The sequence below is a fragment of the Elaeis guineensis genome, chromosome 7 (genome assembly GCF_000442705.2).
Source record: "Elaeis guineensis isolate ETL-2024a chromosome 7, EG11, whole genome shotgun sequence".
NCBI lineage: Eukaryota > Viridiplantae > Streptophyta > Magnoliopsida > Arecales > Arecaceae > Elaeis > Elaeis guineensis.
Window position 1 is genome coordinate 77141929 of NC_025999.2, and position 18283 is coordinate 77160211.

The following is an 18283-nucleotide window of genomic DNA, read 5'->3' on the forward strand; positions in this document are numbered from 1 at the left end:
GGGTTCCCATTTATGATTGACAATTCATATTGCTTCAACTATAGTCATCTCAAATAATGACAAGCCACCAGCACATGCACATGCATGTACTCATAGTGCCAGATAGATATCATCCTATCACATTCAACGCGATGATGATTGATGGAAATGGATCATGAGTTAGTGCTGCTAGAAGATGTGGCACCACCCCACCATTGTGATGGAGTTTCAACATTTGTATCATAAGATGGATCTTGCACAGGACCATTACTAAGCGACATGAGAAGAAATTAATGTATATGAAATCAAAGGTTCCCATTTATATTCGACAGTTCACATTGGATCATCTAAAAACACCTCAAGCAAGGACAAGCTTCCATCACATGCACAAGCAATTACTCATAGTGCCAAATAGATATCATCCTATAATGTCCAAAGTGACAATGATTAATGGAAATGAATCATGGACTAGCGTCACTGGTAGTAAATGAGGCACCACCATAAGATGCACTTGTTATCTCAATAATTGGTACCCCTGGAATGTGAGAGTTTTCATGTTTATATCATAAGGTGGAGCATGCAGATGATCATCACTAAATGGTATGAAAAAGAAATATATATGAGACCAAGGTTCCCATTTATATTTGATAGTTCACATTGCATCACCCAAAAACACCTCAAGCAATAACAAGCTTCCATTACATGAACATTCATGTACTCACAATGCCAAATAGATATCGTCCTATAACATTCGAGTGATGACGATTGATGGAGATAGATCATAGATTAGTATTTGTTTGTAGATAAGGCACCCACTTAAGGTGCACTTGTTACTTCAGTAGTTGGCATCGGTACGTTGGGAAGGAGTTTCCACCTTTGTATCAGAAGGTGGAGCATCCACATGACCATCTCTAAATAACAAGAGAGAAATATACATAAAACCAAGGGTTTCCGTTTACGTTTGACAGTTCCATTGTATCACCCAAAGACTTCAAGTGTTGATACGCTTTCATCACGTGCACATACATGCACTCAAAATGCCAGATAGATATCATCTTATAGCAGCAGCTGGATTCAATTGAAGTAATCATCCTGACCTGATTGGGCATAACGGAAAAGAAAACCTAAGGAAGCAAGCAAGTTGAAATAAAATTTTTGAAAGGCATCTATGCCAAACCAGAGGGCACCAAAGGAATGATGTTATAGCAGTCTTAACCTTTCATACTTGTCATATAGCTAAACCAAATAATAATGCCCAATGCTATCAACAAATCAGCAAGGAAAACAAAGTAATAATGCACAATATTATTACTGTTAGGAAAAACAATATAAAGCCTAATAGTCCTTCTAAACAACAATAAAAACTAGTTGTGACAGCTGATGGTAAAAACTCTTATGAAAATATATGGATAATATCAAGATTTTAAATGCTGGTACCGAATCCAGACTGTTTTTTCCATTGGAAGGGCACAGTATCAATACCATACCAACACCCCGGTATGTACAAAACCAATAATTCTAAAAACTGGAAAACCATCAGTTCGACTGTGCAAACCAATACAAACTAGTATACCAATACAGCAGTTTCGACATCCCGACACCCGGTACTTGTTTCACACTGGAACAATATGGCTCTGTTCATATCATCCTGTTTCAGTGATTTTTTAAAACATGCATAATATATTCAAAAACCACTAGATACAGGTTCTCCCTACCAAACTCTGCACGAGGAAATTGTTTAGATGAAACCAAGTTTAAAGATAATCACTTTCAAAAGAGAAAATCGACTGGAAGAATGAGATGTTCAGGTCAGGTACGGGACAATATAGTACATGTCTAAAGCTTTTGGCTTAAGGTAATAACAAGTTAGAAGGATTTGGGCCAATTGCCTCATCCTAGCTAGCTCTACAGAACTCCACACCTGAGAAGCAGGTTGAGCAAAGTTGTGTCACAACATTCTCTAGACAATAAACAGTTCTAACCAAGATCAACATAAAGGAATGTGCTGCCATACTAGAAGATGAATAATTTGAAAGATCAACTATGAGACCTATAGCTTGCTGTAGGTTTTCTTTTGCCTTTGCATTCGAAAAAATCTATCAACTAAGAAGAATTGGACAAGCAAAATCCATGATATACAAAACCACACAGAAGCAACAGTAGTTCCACAAACTTGTCCAACTACATGAAACTCCTGGGCTGCAACGATATCACATTCTACAAGATGCCCGAGAAGCAGTGCATGACTTTTGATTCCTCAACTCATCCAAACAATGTCTATATAATCACACCGCAAGTTTACTTTAATTGTTCAGATTTGTCAGACAACAGTTGTTAAAATCCTGATGAGTGGCTTTCAAAGACCCTAAGGGTAGTTAAAACAAGTATTGTGGGAGCCACAAAAAGAAATGAATGAAACTCCACTCATAGTTAGTCAATGGTTGGAAGGTACACCCTATGAAAGTTATTCATGGTAAGCTTCCGCCTACAGGTAGGGCACTTCTTTTGGGCCTTAATGGAGGCCTTGATGCAGCAGTCACAGAAAATATGACCACAAATAGTTGATGATGCCTCAACCAATGGGTTCATGCAAACAGGGCAGGTGAAGGTGGGTTCCTTTGCAACAACCTTTTCTGGCTCCAGATTAGATTTCGTCACAATCCTCTTCTGCAATTGAGTTGAAAGGGTTAGAATTTGAGATAGAAGACAAAAGAAAGTTAACTAGAAATATAGTCCTGCTTATTAAAAAATAAAATTCTCTCTCCTAAGGAAATGCATGATTAAAAAGGATGAAGAACTTCACACACAAACACGCACACACACACACACACTCAGCATTTAAGGTAGCCAAGTGAAATTTCAGTACCAATAGATAAAGCTCAGAAAGTTGCTCTTGCACGGAAATCTTAGCATGAAGAACAGCAAGAGACCCATGGACTTCTGTAATTAATTAGGTAAAGCCATAACATGACCTATCATTAACATTATAAGTTATTTCAATCTCTGGGCTCAACTAGATTAAGCATAACAATTCTCTCCCAAGCTCTCTTTTTGACCATGGAGTACGAAAGCAGCAAAAGTAATAACAATAATAGTCAACTCCATCTCCACAATTCAAACAAGTTCCCAATATGGCACATAAAAGTGGTCTATGCAGCCACAGGGGTGAGTGGCACCCGGGCCGCCTGCACAGGGCTCTTTGGGCCCTAATATGAGGCCAGTCAGCATTGTACTTAACTAAGGCACCAAGACAAGACAAAGCCCGTGGAGGTGACAATGTGGGTTGGGAAGCAAATGCGGTTTAGACTTTAGACGGGGCCTAATTCAGTTCAATCAGAGTTAATTATGTAAACTTCAAATGCTAACTTGCAAATCTTTTGTCAACAGCACCGAAGTATAAATGTCCAGCCCCCAAGGCACATAGATGAACGCACTCATGTAAGGGTGAAAGTGGATCGGATAATAACCATCCAGCTCCATTTTTGTATCCAAATCTATTTGAATATGAATAAAAATTTGAGTATCCGACTAATATTCACATTCGTATCCGTCAATGAAAAATGAATATGGATATGAATAGGCAATTATCCGATCAATATCCGAATATTTGATTTCGTTAGTAACCCTATTTAATTGTATATAACACCCATGAATTTTTAAAGAAAATAAATGACCACATTAACATGCTATTAACTTGATTTATCATCCATTTAGTAGTTTTTGATTTTATAGTCATCAAGTTCCATTATCCAATTTATATCCATATTTTTTGTATCCGATTTATATCCATATTCATTTAAAACAAATATAGATATGAATTTTTGTATCCAACTAATATCCATATTCATATTCGTATTCATTAACTAAAACAAACATGGACATCGATATGCTAGTACCCAATCTGATTTCAGCCCTACACTCTTGCATGCATACAGCACACGAACGCAGGGGAGGTGAAAGAAAGAAAGGGGAAAAATATCTACCGCCCCCCCCCAACCCCAAAAGAAGCAAAAAGCTCTCCCTCCCTCACCAGATCAAAATGCTCTGGAAAGGAAGGCAGAGTAGATAATCAAAGTAGGAGTCTATGCCCACCCACACTTCAATATCCAAGACAAGATGTCTGGTTGGATTTTATCTATATATCAGGTCACGATACATTGGTTTGTAAATCTCTTACCATCTCACTGCATTGACTGCTAGGGGAGTTGGGGAAGGAAACAACACATGAGAAAATTGAGGTTATCTGATGAACTATTTCAATTCCTTAGAAATCTTCCCCTTTTGTCAATATATAGTTTTCAAGCAATTACAATGAAGATATAGCCAACAGGATTCATTGTAATTAGGTTAACTGAAACTTAACTTTTATTCCTGATGCTCTGAACTTGTTAAAGTTCACATCTAAATTCAAAGTGTCAATAAATTGGTGTACGTTGTAGACATAAATGACTGCAAATTCTGTTGAATTGGCAAACTGTAATAGTCTAAATTTCAGTGTGCCAATGGATCATTTGTATTAAAGGAAACTAGACCATGTAAGAAGAAATGGATAGCTAAACTCACTTCCCATTTAATCCCAGATTATTAAATCCACACCAAATTAGATTAACTCGAATTTATTCTCCCCATTGAATTCCAGATTCATGCCTTTTATTAAAATGGTGATAATTTCTCTCCTTCTTGAACCTCCGAATCCTCTCCATATAAATGCAAACCAACTAGAGAAAAATATATACAGAAAAAAGAACTAGTGCCATTGTCCATTTTCTCCAACCCTTCCACCCCCCCCCCCCCCCACCCCCAACAAACCAGGGAAAAAAAACAAAAAAAAAACGTGACCCCAAAATTCTTAGGTTTTAGTTTAGAAAAGCTCCTTTTCTCAACAATGTCATTCACCTCTTGGAACTTTCTATCGCTTGACAACCCCCCTGTTTTCGTATGTGATCCCCTGCCAACTTCAATTACTCCACCTGATGAGTTTGAACGCATGTATGTGCTCCCACTCAAACCCCAACGAATGCATGGCCCAGTGCTCAGTCCCACTGAACTGGAGGAAGCAAATGCGTTTGTGGATGCCGTGCTGACTGATGGTGATGACACATCCGAACCACCAAATGGAGAAACTATGACAAACCAAAAGAGAGAAATGGAGGCAAATACTAAAGATACGGAGCTTGGTGAGACTAAAAAGCGAAGAAAGAAGAATGGGACAACCGCATCGGAGGACATGGAGGAAGGAAAGCCTACAAGAATATCATCTCCTTTTCCCGTTACTGAAGAGGGGGAAAGAGATGATATTGCATCTTTCAAATCAAAAGAGTGAACTAGCATGGCATAAAAGATCTTTTTGTTTAAGATAGAATAAAAATTCTATATAAGAAAAAGGAATCATCAATGTCAAGGACTAGTGGAGATCTTTCTCCTTATTAAGCACCTCCTATCAAAGCAAATTTGGCAATAAATATCTGAAATTGTAGGTGTACCGTCGCAAATTTGCTTTTTGTGTATATACCCCTATAAATAATTCTTTGTACGTGTATGTTCTTCTAAACATCTAAAATTGCATGTATACTCTTGCAAGTTCGCTATTTACATGCATACCCTTGTATATTATTTCTTTTTGTGCATATATTTACTATTTATGTACATATCCTTATAAATTATTTATTTTTGCACATGCTCCTTTATTGAGGAAATACAGGAAAAAAGAAATAATTTATAAGAGACTACCTTGGAGAGAGAGATTATGACCACCACTTGAGTGCCTACCAAGAAGAGCTCCCTGAAGGGCGCTGTGCATTAATATTTTCTATAATATTATTTCAGCTTTGGTTTCAAAGACAACTGCCTGGGCCACCTAGATGGCCCCACAAACACCCCAACCTTGGAATTATGCATCATTTTTTAGTATGAAGAAGAAGAGGGTTTATCGAACCATCCAATTCGGACATACCAAACCGCATCGATGGCCAATTGGGACAGTTCCAACATTCAAAACAAGAAACCAGCGAGCAGAGGAAGAGGGAAAAGGATAGACATGGGCTTCGGCCCCAATTTTTTTTTTTTTGGATTTTTTGATTGCCCACCTCGATAGGAGCACAGCAGCCTCGATTGCTGAAGCCCTTGTTTTCATTGGGAGGAGGGGAGCCCCTCATCCGATGCGGGACGGGAGCCCCTCATCCGACCTTCCACCAACCTCGGCAGCATCACAACAGCTTCCTCCCCTCCCTCTTCTTCCCTCTCCCGCTCTCCTCCAGCTTCCACCAATCAAATCACGGGTATCTGACATATTCATACTTAAGGATTTTCCACAAAGTGATGACGAAACGTATAACTTGTACAAATCTTTTCATTTTCGATCCGATCCATTCGTAGAGCTATTTATTCGATCGCAGACATTTCTGCAACACCTCTAACAGAGAAACAAATAGTCAATTTTGAAAGAACTTATTGTCAGCCTTTTCAGATATGAATCTATCTGATTCATAAGGGAAGAACTTGTATCAGTATCTCATTTCAATTCAAACATGGGTTTGATTCACACTCCATGTTCTGAGAAATATTTATCATCAGCAACGGCATGGCCCCCTCTGGCGGCCTCCAAAGGCCCTCCTTCCCTCTCCCCCCTTCTCTCTCTTACTCTCCCCCATTCTCCCTCCACTCTTTCTAAATGTCGATTTAGGCCCAGTGCGGAACAGCACAACAGCATATGAACCAATTGTCAGCCAACCAGTCCGGACTCCGATACCGACACAATAAACTTTGGAGGAGAAGATTAATATATAAATCAAAATTTAATGTTGCCAAGTTGATACTTACCATTGACTTGCAAAATCTTATTTGATTTGTCATGTTTCATTTGTTAGATTATCACTTTTCTTTTTCAAGTTTCTCTATGATTTTTATTTTGTAATAATTTATGATCTTGCACCATCTTGACCTTTCAGTGCCTGCTCAGGTGCTACTGCTTGTAGTCCTCGAAGAAAATTTGTTTCGATATGGATGCCAAGATTGTTTGGTGAATCAATATTTTCAGCTTCCAAGTTGGCGCTTCCAATCAACCTACTATTTGATACATACGTTTTACTTTTTAGATATGACATTCTCCCAATTATTATTTCCCATCAACTTACCATATTAGTTGATATATTATGTTTTACTATCTATATCATAATGAATTTTGGACTTCTCATTATATTATTAATTTTTAAAATTTTAATGTTGCCTTAACATGTAGGCATCCATCCAAGCATCAAATTGATGCCTAGGCACTAGGCAGCCCTTGCAAGTCTGCCCCCTGGACTGAAACTTAAATACTAAGCTTTTCGAGATTAACATGATTGAACAATTGAAAGAAATTTTTTCTTTCAATCTTGATGGACTCTACAATAAAATATTTATTTTCAATATTCTATTATTTCTTACAAATGGATGCAAAGAACCTTTTTTGAGATGGCTTTATACACATGCATGCAAACTCAGCATGTGTGCCAAGGATATAAAAGGCATTCCTCTCCATGGCCGGCAAGCTAAGATAATCAATAACCACTTTGCAACAATAATGGAACCCATGAATCATCCAAAATTCAAATATATACAGGCCTTCATCATATCTTGATAATCTCTCTCCAATATATTAGTTTTTTTGGTCAATGTTTCAATCCCTAAATCAAATTCAGTAATTTCTCCCATCAGCGACTTATTTCTGCCATTGTGACATAATATCCTAGACCTGCGACCTAACCCCAAGAAAGCATGTATAAAGTACTAAGTAAAAACAACCGTTGTGTATCCCTCCATTTTATTTTCTTATCCTCCAAAATCTGCATCCTAAAAGATCTGGAAAATTGACCGGAAAAAGTTGATGCTTCAATGCTACTTCTAACCTAAAATTTACTTAGAAGTGAATTTCTGAGAAAACTAAAGTATAATAATTCAAAGGAAATGAGTTCTAGATAGACTTCTAAGTTCCTACCATTGCACAATCATTTTACTTCTTTTGAACTTTGAAGCCTCTCCCTTTGGCTTCAAAAAATTAGTGCTGGAGGGAAGAAATGGAAAAAGGACCAGCAAAGTGAATAAATACTAAGATGATAAAGATTGGAAATATAGTTCACTAGAAGTAAAGAACAATATATGTAAACTAATTGTTACTAACAAGGTAGTTTTCCTGGATGAATTTAGTGAAGAGTAATAGGCTGGTAGGGCAAGGTATGTTGTCTAGGGTTTAGAATGTCATGATGGGAGTTTTATCTTTAGAAACTTTATCAGTTCCTCTGAAATTTACAGGTGTCTTGAAATTTAGTAAGTGATGAACTCCAGATAAAAAAAGAAAACCAAAAAGGGGAAAAGATTTCCAAAGGAAGGTGCTGTAGCAGCTAGTGTCTGAAAATTTAGGGTTTTTAAAGGTTTTGAAGTGGCCAAAATAAAGCACAAATGAAGATGTGCAAAAACGAAAACATCATGGGACGAAATCATCATACGATGAAAAAATAGCATATGTGTATATTTTTCTTGTTTCAAGAATTTATAATATGCAACCACCATACAAATGAAGGTTTCAATGCCATCTCGCAAGTCATTCCACTGTTTCATATTTTAAACCCACAGACTGTTGGTAGTCTTCTTGCTCGCTATTGTCTTTATATGATGATGTAATATCATAATCCTCAATCTTAAATTCCTCAATATTATAATTAGAGCTCTATAACCTAAAATATATGTAGCTCAGAATTTGTCAGAGAATAAATACATTATCTAGACCAAACTCCACAGTGAAAATAACAAAAATATGACTAAAGCTAATTAAGATGGAACATGCTATACAACCAACCCAAAAGCCAATGAACAAAGATTTTTTTGCTCAAATTAATCTTCATATAACATGAGAAGACAAGACAACCTTTTAGTATAATGTTTCTGTCAAGTAAAAGCTTACCAATGGGAAAAGAGAGAGCTTCTTTTAAGAAAAAACTGAAGTGCAATCTATTCAGGATAAAAATTATAGAAAAAAATCTGGAAGATGAAACTTACAGTCATATTGAAATTATAGACATGAAGAAGAAAGGGCAAAACAATGTGCAATAATGTATATCAACAAACTGTAATTACCTTTGCATCACTCTCTTCTTCTGGATCCAGATCAAGATCACAATTAATTATAGTCATGTTTGTTGGAATCCTTTCACGCCTGTTATGAGTGTTGAGGGATAATGTGGTCACCGGTTCCCCAATGGTGACCCCTACGTAAACAGATTGAACATTGAGTTAACACATAAAACAGAACAGAAAATACCATAAACAGCATATAAGGTACTTAAATCTAAATACATAAACAACTATTTTACTTAATTACGTCATAGTTATTGTAATTCCTTTGTAGATGCAAAAGAAAACAAGAACAATAGAAACCTCAAACAAGAACATGCAGTAGAATATAAAGAAGCTTTATACAAATTCAGAAAATCCAAGACCTTGTCCGGAGTGACATCAACCAACCAGCTTATTCTAAACCACACTTTTGACCAAAAAAAAAAAAAAAAGTTTTAGAAGTTCAGACATAAGATACAATTAAGAAAATTAAGCCCATTCTTGAAAAAACCAAAATACAGAAGCTATCCAAAAGCTATAAGATGCTAGCCTGTCCACTGTTAAAATCCTTGCTTCCATTACTAAATCATTCTAAGCTTCCTGCAAAGGATGGTTGTTAAAAATGCAATTGCAAAGAAATATTTGCTAATATGAAGCTAATTTATGGTTGTCATGAATCATGAAGTCCTATGTTCTGTTCAATAAACTATGCTAGGCACAATTCATATTCACGTACAACCATTTACCCACGTGTAAGAGGATTGATTTTGAAGTGAACATATAAAGATTGTGTATAAGTTTACGATTACAGTCTAGTAGACTATAGAACAAATTTTTGAAGTGAACATATAAAGATTGTGTGTAAGTTTACGATTACAGTCTAGTAGACTGTAGAACAAATTAGGATTGGTAAAATAGAAAACTTAACTAGCAACATTAACAAAAAGTGAGGAACTAATGCTGCCTTCCCACATAAAATCTGAATTTCTAAGGGACACATGATCCTATCAATGATTCAAATGTTACTCAACAGCAGAGCTTTACAAGGCCAGAGGAAATGATGACGTAGTTAAGTCCAACAAGGCAAGCTTTAATAAGCCTTGGGGTGATTCAAAGCAAAAGCCTCACATATTTAGTTAGAAGATAATCCACAAGCCTCACATATTCAGCTCAAAGATAACTGCATTTGATATTTTATATTAGCTATTGGATTGTTCCACATGCCCTTACCAAGCACTAGGAATCCAAGGCCATAGGGATATTTAAGAGTATGGAGAAGATCAAACAAATCAAACAAGTTGTTAATGATCGAATGGGCATGATCACCATTTTCGCATTTGTTTTTAGACATCAGAAGGGAATTTTTTTTTTTTTATAGGTCAGATCCCACGTAAGAATATGACATAGATGGCTCTTCTCCACCTCCATAGTCCTTGTAATAGATATATCTAACTTTAAAAGGAGAAAGGTGTAGACACTAAGCCCTAAGTGGAAGGCTCAAGGCAATTATTTTGCTAACTCACCTCCAGATATAAAGGTTTTTTAAGCCATCTGGCTAGATATTTTGAATACATAATTAGCAAGTGCTATAAACATGACTAATTTGGTATGGAGCATATGATGGATGCCAATTGGCTCATAAATTGGCAAAATATTGCCATATGGGTTTCAAGATAAAATAATACTTAATGGGCATCTACAAGTGAATGAATAACGAAATCTTGCATGGCATATCAATTGTATTAATTAAATCAAGAGGACATGCAATGAAATGTCACCATGCACAAGGAATACATCATGCATGTGCTTGCTTTAGGCAGAATTAGATTTTAATGGACATTTTTGATTTAAGAGGAGGTCCTCTCAAGAAACTTGCCTATGCAAAACCATAACTGGGTCATGAATCTTAATATTACATTGTTACATAGAAAGGCAAAGCAAACAAATGTATTAGGGAACAAGAGTGTATACAGATGGTTTAAGGTCTTCCAGGATGTAAACTAATCTATGCTTTGACTTTATCATGCCAATTTGTTCTAGATTGAATTGGATGGAAACAGCAATATATTACTATTCTCATTCACCAAATAATAAGGCCCAACATATTTAACAGCAAGTTCTTAAAAGTCAAAAGCAAGACTCAATAAGTGCCAAACATAGAGCTGAAACCAATTTGGCAAACCTAAAATTGTGTCATAGTCTAGGCCTCTTTTGGTAACACCTTGATATTAAAATGCCACTATGGCCGCTGAAATCATGCTCGGCAACCACATATTCATACTTGTTTTTGTATCATACCTTATAACTCTCCAGATCCCACTAAGGCTTTGCATTAATTCCAATATGACCCTATTAATTCACCTTCAAAGAAAAAGCTAATCATGTTAAAATCCAATATGGAAATAGAAGCCATTATTAAAATCCAATATATCCAAATGCCTGAAAGGCCTCACTCAATATGATGCTGCATGTTCTCTAATCTTTATGTGTAATGCAAACTCTAGTTTTGTGTTTCCACCCCTTGATTGTGACTCTTGCCTCAGCAAACTCCACTTGTCTCAAATCATAATCTTCAATCTGTCCCATAAAAAGAAGATAACGAGCCTCTGTTTCTTATTTGTTGATGACAAAACAACTCCAATGCATGTCCTACATGTGGTTTCCACCCCCATGTTTTCCTTTCCTCAGAAAGCAGGTGAATATGCCCTTTTCTTTTAGTGACACAAGTCATCTTTCTTTAGTCCTCCTTTGAGAAACAACTCAGGCACTGATTTTTTTTTTTTTAACCACTTTTTCTATCCTTTCCTAGGACCATGCCATCAAGTGGATCATGCATGCACGATTCCAGTAATAATATAAGCTTAGCCAATAGTTTCGGACCCTTCTCCCGATGGAGATAGCCTCAATTAGAATTTTGTGGTTGTATCCAGAATTTTAAATTATTAGAGGGCTATAGGAACCATATATGAGCAAGGAAGCGGTGGAGCCTAGGATTGCCCAACGGGCCAGCAAATTGCAATATTTGATTAGAATTAGGATTAAAGAGGCAGTCGATCTCAGAATGGAGCACTTGATGTAAAATCCAAAAGACAAAGGAGTTTGAATGAATAGCTAGGATAGTCCAGTTATCTGGACTTGGTAGGTTGACTATTGCTATAATGCATCGAGATACAGGGCCTAGGCATCCAATAAGGCTAAATATTGATTACGGACTCAACTGTGCTTGTTCTTCATGTGTTCTATGAATCCATAGGTGATGGAAACTCTGGATGTTCTTCACGTGTTCGCATGCATGCATGCATGCATATACACACACACACACACATACATACATACATATACATACACACACATATATACACACACACACACACACACATATATATATGTACACACACACATATACATATATATACATACATACATACATACATACATATATATATATATATATATATATATATATATATATATATCGAGAGCCAGGCTAGAATCAGGTTGACCGGATTTGGACTTAGATCCGGTCAGATCAAAATTCTATAATAAGGATCCTACATCAATGATCCAAGTCGTTGAATGTGATTTACTACCTTAAACCTACTTGCACACAAAAAATTATCTCATTTGAAGACCTCTAGCCTGTGTATCAAATAGTCAAAAATTAGATAGCCTAAATAAAATTGAATTAAATGTATTTTTTGATCACTTAATGCATAAGCTAGGGATCTTCAAATCATATGATTTTTGGTATGCAAGCAGTTTTGAGGTAGTAGATCGCATCCAATGGCTTGGATCATCGATGCAGAACCTCCATTATCCAATTGACCTGATCAGATCTAAGCCTAAATCCGATCGACTTTATCCAAATCTGCCCCTACACACATACACACACACACACATATATATATATATGCATATGTACTCTGTGTGTGTAAATCCGATCGACCTTATCCAAATTTGCCCCTACATATACATATATATGTACATATGCATATGCAAATGTACTGTGTGTGTGTTATGCATATGTACTTTGTGTATATGTGTGTGTGAGTAAATCTGATCGATCTTATCCAAATCTATCCCTACATATACATATATATGTACATATACATATGCATATATATTCTGTGTGTGTGTACTCTGTATGTGTGCGTAAATCCGATCGACCTTATCCAAATTTGCCCCTACATATACATATATATGTACATATGCATATGCAAATGTACTGTGTGTGTGTTATGCATATGTACTTTGTGTATATGTGTGTGTGAGTAAATCTGATCGATCTTATCCAAATCTATCCCTACATATACATGTATATGTACATATGCATATGCATATGCATATATTCTGTGTGTGTGTGTACTCTGTATGTGTGCGTAAATCCGATCGACCTTATCCAAATTTGCCCCTACATATACATATATATGTACATATGCATATGTACTCTGCGCGTGCGTCTATATATATATATATATATATATATATATATATAATATATATATATATATATATTAGTCAATGTGATTATTATAGTTGTAAAATAAAAAAGGATTCTGAAAATAGCATGTGAAATAAAAAAAGAGAAATCTTCTATTAATAAGAACAATTCTGCACGGCAGTAACTAGAAGCATAAAACCAAAAACAAAGTTTAACAAAAAAGAATATATTAAGCATTGACTATGCCATAAGCAACCAAGCATCAAATTCTACAAACATTCCCAACCAACAAGAAAAGATACTAGACCATTATCAACAGTTAAAAATATCAGGTATTGAACTTATTGAAGAATTTTATCACTTGATGTGATACCAGGATGCTCTGAATCCAAAATAAAAAATAGATCTAGAGTCATTCATCATGTAATAGAAGCATGATTCACTTCATCTTGGATCTTCAAATCACCTGAGTGTCTTGGTCTCGTTTCAAGATCTTCATCTAGGACTACCGTCACAGGTTGGTTCCTCCTGGCCCGGTTCCTTGTCTAAACCAATAACAATCATGAAAATGATGTATCAAGCTCAAGAGAGAATGAGCACAGATAATCAATCGCAACAAGATAACTTATAACAGCAAACTAGTTCAGTTATACAACTTGGAAAAGCCATTGATCATACATATTAATTATATTGCATGTTTTGTGCATCTCACATGAAATGATTTGTTACCATACGATCTTTCATATATTGAATCCAAAGACAGGCTTGACTTCATAACTCGTCGTCACCATAAGCAAGTCTTTCAGCCTGCCTAAGGATTCAACCACAATAGAGGATGAATGATGTCAAGGACTCAAACACCAAGTCTATAAGTCCACACACCATAAATCTCATTTTTAAACCATTTTGGGGGAAAAAGGCAAGGAATGAAGAACAAACTTGAGGAAATCCTCTCAAGGAAGAGAACATCTCAACGTCATCCTCAAGTGCCTCTACATCAATGGGCGAACTCCTTAACCCATTATTGGATGTGAGCACCGCCCCTTGCTGCCCTCTGGTGGAATGACCGCACTGAGGATTGACAGGAACAGTAACTCCCTGCGATTCCCATGGATGGGCAGAACCGGAAGCTCCATTCGGCATCCAGCTCTCCAGTGGTGGCACATTGAGGTCGACATTTAGAACCATCTTCACACAGGTACTGTCCCTTGGCTGCCTCTTCCCAGATCACCTCAGCAGCTCCCATGCACTAATGCTGTGTATGATATCAGTCAGTAAAATCCTAAATTTACAAAATACATCATCGAAAATCCTCATATTCCACCTTGTCCCAATAAAAGTAGAAAAAAGGACAGCTTTTTTGTATTATGCACTCCTATTGAAACACCCAAATAGATGAAATTCGCTTAAAATGACGAAATTTTATGCTGCGAAAAATACTATATACAAGAACCATTATATTTTGATTCCCAAAACAGAGAAAAAAAAATAAGAAAAAAAAATTATTCACATAAAAATCATAAAAAAATAGATTCAAAAAAACTAAACCTTATGCCACCATAAAGATTACATGCTAAAACTACTATATCTCAATTCCCAAACAAGAGAAAAAAAAGAAAACATTTTTATGCACACAATATGAATTTCAAGCGGAGTAGATGAAGAACAGGGATTTCGCAAAAGAAAGAAAGATTAAATCCAATAATCTGAGCATAAAAGGAACATATTACTCTTATAAATCATCACACAATCTTTCGAAAACAATAGAAGGAAAGGGGGAAAAAGAACACGACCAAAAATCAACCAACCATTTTAAAGAAACCATAATCAATTGAAGAAAACCCTCACAAGATATCAAGAAAACTCCAAAATAATTGAAATCTCTAATGGAAGAGAGAACGATAAAGCCCTCAGAGAATGCGTACCTGGCGACCACGATTAGGCTTAGGGTGGGGAAGAAGCCGAAGGGGGTCGCGGGTATATAAGAAGGGCCCCTCTTTCCTTTCTCTGCCCGAGCTCTAGGGTTTACTTAAGGCAAGATTGGAATCGAGAAAAGGGAGAAGATTGAGAGAGAGATTTCCGAGTTCTGTTCCCCTAGACGACCGCTTCATTTAATCAAAACTGCTGACGCAACGGACCAAAGTGTGGGTGATGTCAAGCGCGGTGCATGGGTAATTGCATGGAGGCGTGCGTGGCAGAGAGGAGGGCATGTGACAGATAAAATAATCTCCGCTACATGGTTGACACGTGCGCTAATAAGCCATTAGACCCATCTAAGAAAATGTGACTCTTAAAGTTGTTTGTTAGGATATTTGTATAGAGCTTGCTTTAGAGAGGTGTATGATGTTATTAATCCAACGCCGGAGAACCTTGTCCACATGATGGATCATCATAACTGCAGATAATAGTATTGAAGTGAATGATAGAACGATAACGGTATAGAACATTTTGTTTTTTTCTTTGCCGCCCCATACCAAAAATCCAGTTTGTAACTTATTCTATCATAATTTATCAAAAAAACAAGAATGAAATTACTTTATGGAGAAATACCACCATTGAAGATAAACTACATTCTTGAAAATCAAATAATAAATTTTCTATGGGTGATTTTGACAGCAATTTCGGAATTATTAATTATATACAAAGAAACATGTGTATGGATGTATGGAATTTATAATTGATTGTTAATAACTTTATATGGATGAGTTTGATAGACTTAAAATTGCCATATTAGTACAAAATTGTAAATAAGATTTTCCCTAGATTTATTTATCAAAATGTAGTGGAAATGGAGCTTTTTTTTTTTTTGCACATTATAAATCATCATGGGTGAAAATATCCAATCAGAAGTGAATCTTGGATTCAAAGCCATGCAAGCTATTGCTATAGAAAACAATGCATCTAAGATTCACTTTAAACTTAATTCATTATTAGATATCTAGAAATCAAGGCAAAAATTAAATTTATTTGCGGCCTATCACTAGCCAATGAAGCTACGTAAAGATTCCAAAGTTGTTTGATGAGAATTCATTATAGTTGAAATTCATATTTAGCAAAGCTAAATTACATCCTTAATGATCATCGGGCAACTCCGAAGTCTGCTATAGTGTCAATTTAGATAAGGAAAAAAGAGAGGAGGGGATAACTAAATTGGAGCATTTTTTGAGTAACTTGGTTGGAATATATGGCAATAAAGAAGAGATTCATGTAGTTTTTTCTTAACCTTACAACCTATTTGGAATAAAAGAAATAGAAAGGAGAAAGTGAGATAGAAATCCATCTTTTCTCGTTTCATAAAGGAAATAAGGAGGGAAATGAAGAAAGACGAGACAAATCATCTGTCCAGACCCACAATTTTCTCTCAGAAAGGGCGAAAGACTTTGAGAGAAAATAAACCATGCGTATGAAAAATAATTTTTTAATTCATCTTTTGCCTCACAACCTGACAGTTCAAATACATTCTTTTATTCTCTCGTGCATTCAAACAAGACGGGAGAGTTTTTTGTTTTCTCAATTTTATCCAAAAAAAGCATAAGTGGGAACGATGTGTGTGAGAGAGAGAGAAACAATTGCAAAATTTTCACCGATGGCATTGGTGGTTGCAAGGATGGAGATCGGCCAACAACCGTGGTCCAGAGGGAGCAACAATGAGATGGAACTAGCAAACATGGGACGGGAAAAAATAGTGAAACAGACGAGGGAGACGAAAATACTGTACGTTGTTTTCTGGAGATGATACAAGTAAAAAATATGAATTAAGATTGTGTTGATTCGTGATCGAAATCAAAATTAGAATGAAAAATGAAATGATTTAAAATTGAAATCGAAATTGTTAAATTTTCAAAGTACTTAATGACCGAAATCGAAATTAAAATGAAATTGAAATAAAAATTTGAATCTATAAAAAGAATAGAAATTGAGTTTTATATAATTGGATCATTCCATTCTATCATGGAATCGGAACAAGACACTTTCCAATTAAACAGTTGGAATGAAAATCATCCATTCTTATTTCGATTCCAGACTTCCATTTTTTTCACTCTTAAATTTTGAGATCCAAGATCACCTTTGTACAATTTTTGAAGATCCAAAAATCAGCGAGCTTAATGCAGCAACCTGTTCGTATAAAATATCAAAAAAAAAATCATATTTCAACGTGAAGTACAAACACCATCACGCCAACTAGTTACTTCATGATGAATGACTTGACGCTTCCGCAAGCTTCAACCTAACATGACATTTTTTAACTGAAATATAAGAAAACCATTGTAGCATGAAAGTGAAATGAAACCACAAGTGGGTCATTGTTGAACACATCCTATTTTAAATTCCTCATGGACAACCAACCACTTAGTTGAGAGAATTAGATTATGAATCAAAGCTAAAAAGGTACTAGTTGTTCAAAGGCAGTGATCCATTTCTCAGCAACATCAGTGGAGGAAAAATCATTATCTAGATAACCTAAAGAGAGCATCCTTCGAGAACCAAATTGTATTCAAAACAATTAATTTCACCAAGAATCTGCATAGGAAAACTGGAGCATTCTCATTTCTTTTAGTTTACCAGCTCTGGGAAACAACTCTGGTCAAATAAAACTTCCTTTCTGCTGAACCGAGATAAAAAAAAAAAACAGAGTCGTCCATAAGGGTAGATCTTGTGGCTGTGATTGATGGAGCAGTGGCTACAGCTTTTTATTCTTCAGAACCAAGAAGGCAGATTGCTCAGAGCTGGCAGTAGGATTTTGCTACCCTCCTTGGTCCCATTTGCCGAGCT

General features: G+C 36.0%; 1 protein-coding gene across 2 annotated transcripts; it reads right to left on the reverse strand.

Annotated features, from left to right (window-relative positions):
• Positions 1-806: 806 nt before the first annotated feature.
• On the reverse strand, positions 807-15605 carry LOC105048940 (uncharacterized). 2 transcript variants are annotated; one of them, XM_010928446.2, is made up of 5 exons: positions 15436-15605; positions 14450-14765; positions 13977-14055; positions 9091-9221; positions 807-1076 (listed from the first exon to the last, which is right to left on the reverse strand). In XM_010928446.2, exons 2-5 carry the CDS (start codon positions 14696-14698, stop codon positions 891-893), a joined length of 645 nt encoding a protein of 214 aa, XP_010926748.1. In that variant the 5' UTR covers positions 14699-14765; positions 15436-15605; the 3' UTR covers positions 807-890. The 2 variants fall into 2 exon arrangements, with proteins under 2 accessions (XP_010926748.1, XP_010926747.1); XM_010928445.3 differs by lacking the exon at positions 807-1076 and adding an exon at positions 2262-2646.
• Positions 15606-18283: the final 2678 nt, after the last annotated feature.